Here is an 11,750-nt window from a genome sequence, read left to right on the forward strand (position 1 = left end):
TTAAAATATTTTCGATATCCTAATCGGTATAAGTCATCATACTAAATGCCTGCCCATAACGAAAAGTATTAAACATAATAAGGCTTAGATTTAAGACGTAGCTCAAATGTGTTCTTTCTGAACAATTATCCATTATTTTCAACCTTATTATTCATAAAGGTTATTGCAGTTGTTGTCAAATTTAATATAATATAATATAATATATATTTTTTTGCCTCCCAAGAAATTGTTGAATTTCCACCTCCTTGAGGTCATTTTCAATGTATTTGCGCGTGATCTCAGTTTATTTCTTTTTTTGTTTCGTTTGTAGTTCATGTACTGTTGTGAATATCTTAATATTTAATTTGAAAAATATAATGAAATTGTGAATCAACCACTGTACTAATTGCGAGGGGCGTTGGTTCATTTGAAAGGTGTTGTTCTCAATGCTTCGGGAAAACTATAAATTATTTTCTGGGGTTCGTCCCCGATTTTTAAATCCCTAAAAACTCATAAATTGGATGAGGGGAAGTGGGGGTTTTTTGTTTTTTGTTTTTCGGAAAAGTTTTGTTGCTACGCATCTTACTTTACTGTTTGCTGTCTTTTTATCAGCTGTTTTCGTTCAACAATCATCATTAAGTGAGGTTACTTGCAACACTCAACTGCCATCAACTTACATTTTTCTTTTCCCGCGTTTTTTTTTTTACGGTTTTTCATGATTGGTTCCATCTTTTTATTTTTTTCCTATTGCCAATTTTTCCTCATTAAGGCAATAACCTCCAAGTTTTTTTTCTCATTTCCGATCAGAACTTTTCACGCTGTTTCTTTTCAATGTGTATAAATATGTTTATTATTAATTTCCATTTTCATTTCATCTTTTTTCTTCTGATTTATTTTTTTTAATTTAAAAATTGAACTTTTCAGTTATGATTTTGTTAAAATAATAATAATTTTTACTAATTTTAATTTTAAAAATAGTTGTTATGAGTGAAATTTTGAATGACCGAGGCGGTCGTCCTCCAAAACGTGGTCGCGTTTTCCACAATTCTTCCCATGTTCGTTTAGTGAGGCAAGAACTTAACTCTGTTATTAGTATAGAAAATCAAAGTTTCATTTCCTCATTTCGGAAGTATAAAATTGATGATCAGAACTTTGATGAAAATTGTGTTACCAAATTTTCAGTCGGTTCAATGAATATAATTTGTCAATATTGTGATGCTCGCCATTTTCAGGGTGAAATGTCCAATGGTCATTTTAATAACTGCTGCCAAAATGGCTTAATTTCTTTACCGAGTATTCGGACAAATACCGATTTGAAATCATTATTTTTATATTCTCCAAATTTTATAAAGCATATCAGAAATTATAATAGTGCTGTTGCTTTTGCCTCTTTCTCTGCAAATCGAATTGATATTCCGGGTGATGGACCTTATTGCTTTAAAGTTCAAGGATCCATATATAGGTAAGTTTATTTAATATTTACCGTTACGTAACGTACTTTTTTCAGTTTCTCAGTCCGTCCCTCCCTCCTTCCCACCTTTTAACGCATCCGGAATGCAGCTGCATTCCGGATACTGCATTTAAATCTTTCCTCTTCTGTTAGTTACTATTTGGACTTTGTCTATTCCGTTTTGTTTTTAAACATTTTAAAAATAAACAGTTCAGAGAAAATAATAAGACTTATAATTCTGTTTAATAGTGTTGTTATTATTTTATTACTTATCTCTAAATTTTATTTTTTAATTTTAGATACATTTCTGACCTTTTGCCCCCCAATGAAGAATCTCCAGTTTACGGACAGCTGTATATAGTTGACACGTCTACATCTTTGAATGTTCGTACTGCACGGGACGAAAATAATGAATTAAAAGAAGAAATTCTTCTTTCGTTGGGTAATATTCTGTCTCATAATCCTTATTCAAACGTTTACAAAAAAGCATCGACAATGATCGACAATACTCAAAGTTGTCAAGATTTTAGCATACGATTCATTGATAACATTGCCATGGATAAAAGAACATCGAGTACTCCTTCTGCGGACGAAATTGCCGGTATTTTTGATTCATCCGAAGGAGAGCCTCCAGGGTACCGTCACGTAGTGGTCAACTTCAAGCACGGTGGTCCTAAACTTTTATCAGTCCTCAGTCCACACTGTGATCCGATGATATATCCCCTTCTATTTCCGTATTGAGAATCGGGATGGGATCCATCTTTGATTCATAATGGTCCTCGGAAGCAAAAGGAACGCAATAAACTTACAATGCGTCAATTTGCCTGCCATAGGCTTGCTGTCAGAGAAGATTTTTCTCATGTACACCAAGCAAAGAAACTCTTTCAGCAATATTTAGTTGATACTTATGTTAGAATTGAAAGTAGCCGCCTGGACTACGTCCGTCAAAATCAATCAAAATTGCGTGTAGAACACTATAAAGGTTTACAGGATTTTGTCGTCAATAAATCACGTCTTTCTAATTCTACTACAGGAAAAGTTGTAATCTTACCGTCTACATTTCAAGGGAGCCCACGCAACCTTGCTCAACGCTATCAGGATGCGATGGCAATGGTTCGAAAAGAAGGAAAACCAGATATATTTTTGACATTTACATGTAATCCCAACTGGCCGGAAATCAAAAACGAACTTAAAAACGGTGAAAAACCATGTGATCGTCCCGATATCGTTTCACGTGTTTTTCGATGCAAATTGGATGAATTAAAAAATGATATTTTTAAGAAACACGTTCTCGGCGTAGTCACCGCTCACGTCTACGTCATTGAGTTCCAAAAAAGAGGCCTTCCGCACTGTCACCTTCTTTTAATTTTAGACAAAAATCATAAATTTAGGGATTCTGCAAGTATTGATAGTTGTGTTAGTGCAGAGTTGCCAGATCATGAAAAATCACCCATTTTTTATAACAGAGTTTTATCTCATATGGTTCACGGACCATGTTGCGAACGAAATCCTTCATCACCTTGCATGAAACTCGGAAAATGCTCAAAAAATTATCCGAAATCTTTCTCAGAGACAACCATACAAAATCAAAATGGTTATCCTGTATATCGTAGACGAAATAATGGAGTAACAGCGTGTAAAAGTGCATACCAAGTCGACAACAGAGACATAGTGCCGTTTAATGGTTATTTACTGTTAAAATACGATGCACATATAAATGTCGAAATTTGTTCGAGTATTAGATCAGTTAAATATCTTTTCAAATACATTTATAAGGGTTATGATGCAGCATGTGTAGAGTTCGTGGAGAAAAATAACGATGTAAACAAAATAGATTATGATGAAACAATCGCCTTCACGAATATGAGGTACGTAAGTTCTCACGAATGCATTTGGAGAATACACTCGAATGAGCTCCATGAGCAATCTCATACTATTATTAGATTAGCAGTGCATGGTCCAGGTCATCAAAACGTTTACTTCAAGGAAGGCAAAGAAGAGCGTGCATTAAAATGCAGCGAAAGTAAGAAAACCACCCTAACAGCTTGGTTTGAATTAAACGAAAAAGACACTTACGCTCATAACTATCTTTACTACGAGATTCCAGAAAAATATATTTTTGATAATAACAAGTGGGTGAAACGTAAGAACAAATGCAAGAAAGTCATAGGAAGAATGTACGGAGTTTCTCCCAATGATACTGATCGATTTTATTTAAGGATGTTATTGTTGCATGTTAAAGGAGCTAAATCTTTCTCAGACTTGCTACAATTCAACGGAACTACGTATAAAACATTTAAAGAAGTAGTTATAGCACGCGGTCTCCTCCAGGACGACACGGAATGGTTTCACTGTTTGCATGAAATGGAAAACTACCACATGCCGAAACAACTTAGAGAAATGTTTGCGTACATCTGTTGCTTTTGCGAGCCCACCTCTCCATTTGATCTCTGGAATACTTTCAAAACGAGCTTAACTGAAGATAAAAAAGGAAAATGTCTACAAGAAGATGAAAACGACGCTTTAGCAGAAATAGAAAATATTTTAATGTCTAATGGTTTCAGTTGCGAAAAATTAGGACTTCCAGTGCCGAAAAAAGGTGGGTTTAGTACTCAAAATTTTGATGTTGAATCAGAGGCTGACGAAGGTAACACAATGTTACAACTGCTAAATGAAGAACAATTGGACATTGCTAAGAGAGTGTTAAACGCAGTAAAAGGAGAATCTGAAGAAAAATTATTTTTCCTCGAGGCCCCCGGTGGTTGTGGGAAAACATTTCTTTTTTCGTGTTTACTTTGTATTCTTAGAGGACAAAATCAAATAGCTTTGGCAGGAGCTTGGACGGGAATTGCATCTCTACTAATGAAAGGCGGCACAACCTTGCACAGACTGTTCGGTCTTCCAGTGCCTGTCCTTCCATCATCAGTGTCTTCAATTAAGTTGAACTCTGAAAAAGCAGATATATTACGTAAAGCTTCGTTAATCTTAATAGATGAAGCATCAATGATTCCCGCTGCCGCTCTGGAATGCATAGACAGACTCCTCAGGGATATAATGAAAAATGAATCAAAGCATCTGGAACACGTCCCATTCGGTGGCAAAGTTATATTATTTAGCGGCGATTTCAGACAAGTTCTACCAGTCGTGCCTAAAGGTAACAAAACACAAATACTGGAAAACTCGATTCAAAAATGTAAGGTTTGGACAAAATTAACGAAGCTTTCATTGAAAACTAACATGCGAACAAACAAAGACCAACAAGAATTTTCGAAGTGGTTACTTCAACTTGGAGATGGTAAACTGAAAAGTGACAGAGGTGAAAATATAATTGAAATCCCGGAGCATTACAAATGTAAAAAAAAATCAATAGTAAACCATGTCTTTGGAACAGTTTTAAATGAAAAAAATGTACATAACGTCGTTCAACGAGCAATCGTTTGTCCACTAAACGAAGATTGCGATAAAATAAATAAAGAAGTTATAGACTTGATAGAAGGAGAAAGTAAAGAGTACATTAGTATTGATTCAATTATATCAGACGACCCAACAGAAGCCATTAACGTTCCGCTAGAATTTTTAAACTCTATTACACCATCAGGTTTACCACCTCATAAATTAAACTTGAAAATAGGTGCAATTGTCATGTTGATTAGAAATATGAATTTGGGTGGTGGATTAGTTAATGGTGTAAGATTTATAATTCGAGGAATGAAACAGAACAGTTTAAAACTTGAAATAATAACAGGAGTTGGTCAAGGAAACATTGTATTCTTACCTAGAATAAAATTAATATGCACTGATCCGAACATGCCATTCGCAATGTCCAGAGTCCAATTTCCTTTAAGAATTGCATTCGCAATGACGATAAATAAAGGACAGGGACAAACTTTCGACAAAATTGGGATTTTCCTGTCTCAGCCTGTGTTTTCTCATGGACAACTATATGTTGCATTCAGCAGAGTCAAATCTTATAAACATGTACAAATGTACATTTTATCGAGTGAAGAACAAGGGTACGACGAAGAGAAGAATGTACTTTTTACGAAAAATATCGTATACCAAGAAGTCTTAATTTAGATAAAAATTCAAAATGTTCATTCAAAACAAAATATTATACAACTGCAAAACAAACCGAAAACCGCATTCTTCAAATACATGTAACATACCTACTTCGAGCAGAAGACCATCACCATACCGGAACTTAAGTAAGTTTTTATTTTTATTTTTCTTGAAAAAAAGCACAAAAAATTAAAGCCATAATTCCCGACCACGTTAGCAGTATTAAAATAATTTTAAAATGACTTTAGATACAATTTAAAAGAAGATAATTTTTATACTTTCAATAATTTAGACAAAAAGAAATTAAGAAAAACGAATAACTAGAAACTTTCAATTTAATGTTCTACAAACAAAACGTGTTTGGACGTAATTAGAGGGGGTCATATGTTCCCCAAAATCGGGAATTAAAGAGCTGAAGAACAAAATGTTCAAATGATAAAGGTCCCACGGTAGTTTAAAAATATCCTCAATAAAACCATAAAATGCAAACTGAACCCATTAAACAATTTTAGAAGAACCGTTTAGAACAAGAGCTCCTTAATTCTTAACGCAGAATTCGATTGTGAAGTCAAAACATATCTTTTAATTTTGAAAACTTCAAAATTTCGTGTTGACTTCACTGACCCCTGACACGGACGCCCACTGTTGCAGTGGTTGACCCCCTGTTGTTCCTCAACATTATCTTAGTAAGTTCAAAATTAGTTCAAAATTGCGTTTTCAAGTCCCCAAATTTCAAACAAAGTTTTAAAAAAAAATGAAATTTAAATGGTTGAATTGAATTACCTTAAATTTCGTTTTTTGAACTTTGCTCGAAATTTGGGGACTTGAAAACGCAATTTTGAACTAATTTTGAACTTACTAAGATAATGTTGATGAAAAGTAAGGGGAAATTGGCTCATTTCGCGAGAATATCGTATGACCTTTAAAATGACGTATTTGGGGGTCCGAAACCCCCCTTAAAATTAGTTTGAAGTAATTTCTGTGATTTTTACTTGAAAGTGCTTACAATTTGGTAAATTTTCCCGTTTTATTTTTTTCTTTACGATAATTTGAACCGGAGATATGATTTTTTGAAAATAGGTCAAATTTGACCTTTGACCTATCATAACTCGGTCAAAAATTAAGATATTGATTTGCAGTTTGCGCCAAAATTCTTAGTTTTTGATGCTCTTTCTAATGATGTATCACAAGATAGGGGTTACCATTTGAAAAAAAAAAGTTGGGGGCCCCCGCGCCCCCCCTGAGGGGGGGACAAAAATTTTGACCCCCGCTGCCCTGACGTGGCTGACAATGTTGAGGGACAATTTTTAATTCAATATCAATAGATTGTTAATGGTCAATCTAAGGGGGGGGGGGCAGTAGGGAGCCGAAAGATACTTCAATAAATATAGCAATGTTCGTAAAAATTAAAATTCACGTATATTTTAAACGAAGGAAAAAACAATGGCAACGAAAACATATGATTTTCAAAGTAAGGTTAGTTTTATCTGCTCTTTAAAATTGAATTGAGAAACAAGATTCATTCGTATCAAAGTTATTTAGTTAAGTGGCATTGACTCCGAATATTGAATGTAAGTAACACTAATTCTTGCATAATAGCTTAAGAAAGTAATATTACTTATAACAATATAATTTTAATCGGATAATTATAAAGTAATGGGAAAAATGATTCAAATAACAAAAAAAAAAAAAAAAAAAATGGAACTTAAAAGTAATAAAACATGATACTCGCAAGAAATCTTTGGTCTAACCCAAATAATAACGAAATTGTAAATATAAGAAAATTTTAGACGTAAAAAGACTTCAGATTAGACTTATTGTAAATTTTTTTCGAAATTTTTTTTACAGATCAGTAGTATGGAGGAAACCTACACACAAATTAACCAACTTAAACCTAACCTCTTCTTCCCAATAGTTAAAGGGAAAGTGACTGCAAAATCAAACTTGAGAAGTTACAACAAAGGATCAAATTCTGGTGAATACTTTAATTTCGAACTAAAAGATATATCTGGAAGAATCAACGGAATAACCTATATAACGGATCATTTCGCGAAGCTGCAAGTAAGTACTAAATCAATCACCATAAAGTTAAAATATTGAAACGAAAACTTTACTTAACTTTTTATTTCAATATCTTAATCACAAATGACAACAATAGCATGGTCTCAAAAGCAAAGTGAATTAGGGATGTCGATAATAAACCGATACTTCCAAAGTATCGATACTTTTGATCGATACTCATCGATACTTGGCATCGATACTTAACGATGTTGATACCATACGGTATCGATTCTCAAACCCCAGTATCGATGATATCGATACTTAATCCAATTTGGTCATGAAGAAGGATTCTTTTTCCTTTTTAACAACTTCACTCTCTTCTATTTCACCTTCACTATATACTGTGACAAACGACAGAATAATCAGGTTTCTCAAGATGATTACTTTCGTTAAAGATGTTGGACGGTTTCGAGAGAGGCGTAAATCTGACGGAATGGGCCTGTTGCATGCAAGAGATACAGCCGCGCGAATAGACTTTTTAGAGGTTAAATGACACGAAAATTACGATGGTCACATTAAAAAAGTCTGAAATACACTCCTTACTGCGCAATTTGCATTGTCAGGAACGCGCTTTTTCAATTTTCCTCAGACGCGGGAAATTTGAAAAAAACGCGTTCCTCACAACGCAAAATTCGCAGTAAGGAGTGTATTTCAGACTTTTTTAATGTGACCAGCGTAATTTTCGTGTCATTTAACCTCTGAAAAGTCTATTCGCACGGCTGTATCTCTTGCATGCAACAGGCCCATTTGACGGCCGACAGACATACGCACACTCGGAATTATGGCATAATTCAAAAATAGTATCGATGGTATCGAAACTTCAAAAGTATCGATACTTCAGCTCGATGTTAGATAACAATATCGATGTTTAGAGTAGATACCAGTATCGATACCGAGAATCGATACTTCCCCCAGTATCGACATCCCTAAGTGAAATAACTTCATACTGTATACATGAGGACGAAGTGGCAGCACCGCATACGAACAGCTGACACAGATATTAACGAGATGCCGCAATCACACGCTGAATTTAGCAGCTGAATGTGGACGTTAATAGTCATCACCCAACGGGTGAAATTTAGCAAATTAGAGTTATTTTCATCCAGATGTGTATCAAATCTACTCGAATAATTCAGAAAAATGCAACATTAGTCCGATGATTGGCGAGAATCATTGCGCGTCATGCTCAAAATTCAGCCATAGGGCCGATGAAATTTACATTCAAGCAACATTCAGATCCCACATTCAGCGTGTGATTGCGGCAGAAAATTATTTGTCGAATTGATTCAACATTTGAGTTGACAAGTCGATTTTCTGAATATTGCATGTTCGATAAAAAAATTAACCTATGAATGAAGTATGATAATATAATGAATTTATTTTCAGGAAGGAAAGACATATCGCCTGAGTAAAATAATTATTAGAGAAAACAATTTCTCAGGAAAGAAACAAAACGAGATCTATTTGCATGAAAAATCAATAATTGAGGAACAAGATGATTTAAAAGAATTGAGCATAGAAGAAAAATACGTTGACCTTGAAACAGCATTGAAACAAAATAACGTGACACTAGGTAACTATAGAATTTACATACTAACAAATAGCACATTAATGTTGTTATTATAATGAAATAGAAACTTAAGTAAAAGTCTCCACAGATGAGTTAGATAAAAGAAAATAGATAAAAAAGACGGTTCACCCAAACTATCGCATTGTGTGACGATTTAGTCCAAGTATCTTTTTTTTGCAAATTTTGTTGAATTGGTGTCAAAATTTCGATGGGAAAAAATTGTGAATCTATTATTGGCTTTACCCTTTTTTGAAGATTATAGTGAAAATTAAAAAAAAACCGGAGAAAAAAAAATAAATACATGCGATAAAGAGTTAGAAGCTGTAAAATTGTGAAACAAAAAGTAATATGTAATATTGTAATAATTTTAGGAAATAGCCGTTCATAATTGACTTCAAATAATTTTTCGCTTACCCCCCCCCCCCCCACCCCCACCTCCTCTAATGTCAGATAAATTTCAGGGTGCTCCCAACCCCACACCCTTAAAAACCGACGTCGGATTGAGGCAATCCCAAGTCAAATTTTCAAAAATATTAAGAAAAATCGATTAAAATTTTCAAGAATACGGTTTTTCGGCCTGCAAAAAACCTGCCCTACTGTTAGCTAGACCCCCCTCCTCCTTGGCCGTCCCCTTTTGTCAGGTAGCCCTAGACACAGTTCCCCCATAAGTACCTGACGTCATTTATGAATGGCCAACCATATATTTCTTCATATATTTCTTTCAGGGCCGGAAAAAAGTGGGTTGAGTACTCAAAATCTTGATTTATTTGAGGCTGACGAAGGTAACACAATGTTTCAACTGCTAAATGAAGAACAATCGGAAATTGCTAAGAGAGTGTTAAACGCAGTAAAAGGAGAATCTGAAGAAAAATTATTTTTCCTCGAGGCCCCCGGTGGATGTGGAAAAACACTTCTTTTTTCGTGTTTACTTTGTATTCTAAGAGGACAAAATCAAATAGCTTTGGCAGGAGCTTGGACGGGTATTGCATCTCTTCTAATGAAAGGCGGCACAACCTTGCATAGACTGTTCGGTCTTCCAGTGCCTGTCCTTCCATCAGCAGAATCTGCAATTGAGTTGAACTCTGAAAAAGCAGATATATTGCGTAAAGCTTCGTTATTCTTAATAGATGAAGCATCAATCATTCCCGCTGCCTCTATGGAATGCATAGACAAACTCCTCAGGAATATAATGAAAAATGAATCAAAGCATCTGGAACACGCCCCCTTCGGTGGCAAAGTTATATTATTTAGCGGCGATTTCAGACAAGTTTCACCAGTCGTGCCTTAAGGTAACAAAACACAAATACTATTAAATATATACTACTAGATATATACTATCCATACATTTATTCCTCTTTCTTTAAATAGATGTTACAGGTATTATTGGTGAGATAGAAGAAGAACAAAACTTACAAACAAAAACTGGAACCATGAAAAAAAGAACAGCAAAAATTAAAGACTCAAAGGGCAACGGGGTAAGAAAAAAGAAAAATTATTAAGTAGCGCAATTGTGGAATGGGAAACGGGGCGGAAAGTCTAAACACCAAAAAAACACCACTGACAATTAACAAACGACAAAAAATAGAAAAATTACATTTCAAAAGCAGCAGAGAGAGGATTTTCTATTAAAAGAAAAAATTAAATGAAATTAAATAAGTTTAAACGATTGGATATGAAAGCTTGGAATACTGATAAAAATGTTACATAACAAAAAAAAAAGAAACATTATTAAATCATATTTTAACTTTTTCCAGATTGACATAATCCTGTGGAAAGAAGCAACGAACGAAATTAAACAAGAAGACTTGGGAAAAACTATTTTTATCAAACAAGTTAAGCTAGGAACATACATGGGTAATAAACAACTGACTTATATGTGGAATAGTAAGATAACGAAACAAGAAAAAGATAACATACCAGCAAATACGGAAACCAGAAAGCAGACTGAACATGGAAAAAACGAAGAAGAAAAAGCGGAAAAATTAGATGAAGTTAAAACAGGAGCAGAAAAAGAAGAAGAACCAGAAGGAACAGCTACTGAAGATGAAAAAGAGGAAGCAAAAAAAGAAAAGACAAAAGCAGGAAAGAAGAAGAGCAAAGTTGTAAAAAATATAGGAAGAAAAGCAGGACAGAAATGGCACAAGAAGAATCAACAATTTAATCGAAAAAAAGCAAAGTATTTAAAAAATAAAAATATATCTTCTTTAAAATTAGTTTGAAAACAAATGTAAAACCTAACAAATAATTTTGTATGAAGATTAAAACAAAATTTTAGTTTAAAGTTTACTAAATAAAATTACAATTTTTGAAAACATTTGTTATATTTATTCTCTCAAAAAAATAATTAGACCCGATTCATGAACAAAACAGAAAATTAAATGAATATTATAAAAAAAAAAAAAAAAAACATGTGAAAGTGAAAAGTGTACAGGAGAAATAAGGGGCTGCAAAGCAGCCCCATAAGCCCCTAGTTATCATTGAATGAGAATGTTATCATTCATTCACATCTGGTTGTTTATTTTTTATTTTTCAAATTTCAAATGAAACATTTAAATTCAACTGAAGAAGAAATTCTTGATCTCGTGTGCTTATTGGTCTCCTGTAGAACTTGCACTTAGTAGCTGTGCAGCT

At 34.0% G+C, this 11,750-nt stretch overlaps 2 protein-coding genes across 5 annotated transcripts; both read left to right on the forward strand.

The window, feature by feature from the left end:
- Positions 1-327: 327 nt before the first annotated feature.
- LOC140225015 (uncharacterized) lies at positions 328-5,522 on the forward strand. The gene is made up of 2 exons (XM_072302382.1): positions 328-1,441; positions 1,729-5,522. The coding sequence occupies exon 2, from the start codon at positions 2,240-2,242 to the stop codon at positions 5,504-5,506; it is 3,267 nt and encodes a 1,088-aa protein (XP_072158483.1). The 5' UTR covers positions 328-1,441; positions 1,729-2,239; the 3' UTR covers positions 5,507-5,522.
- Positions 5,509-11,459, forward strand: LOC140225016 (uncharacterized). 4 transcript variants are annotated; one of them, XM_072302384.1, is made up of 5 exons: positions 5,509-5,634; positions 7,337-7,549; positions 8,936-9,122; positions 10,488-10,594; positions 10,874-11,459. In XM_072302384.1, exons 2-5 carry the CDS (start codon positions 7,346-7,348, stop codon positions 11,336-11,338), a joined length of 963 nt encoding a protein of 320 aa, XP_072158485.1. In that variant the 5' UTR covers positions 5,509-5,634; positions 7,337-7,345; the 3' UTR covers positions 11,339-11,459. The 4 variants fall into 4 exon arrangements, with proteins under 4 accessions (XP_072158485.1, XP_072158486.1, XP_072158487.1 ...); XM_072302385.1 differs by lacking the exon at positions 5,509-5,634 and adding exons at positions 5,691-7,059; positions 9,845-10,408 and having other exon boundaries at positions 10,488-11,014; XM_072302386.1 differs by lacking the exons at positions 5,509-5,634; positions 10,488-10,594 and adding exons at positions 5,692-7,059; positions 9,845-10,408 and having other exon boundaries at positions 10,874-11,013.
- Positions 11,460-11,750: the final 291 nt, after the last annotated feature.

The sequence above is a fragment of the Bemisia tabaci genome, chromosome 7 (genome assembly GCF_918797505.1).
Source record: "Bemisia tabaci chromosome 7, PGI_BMITA_v3".
Lineage (NCBI taxonomy): Eukaryota > Metazoa > Arthropoda > Insecta > Hemiptera > Aleyrodidae > Bemisia > Bemisia tabaci.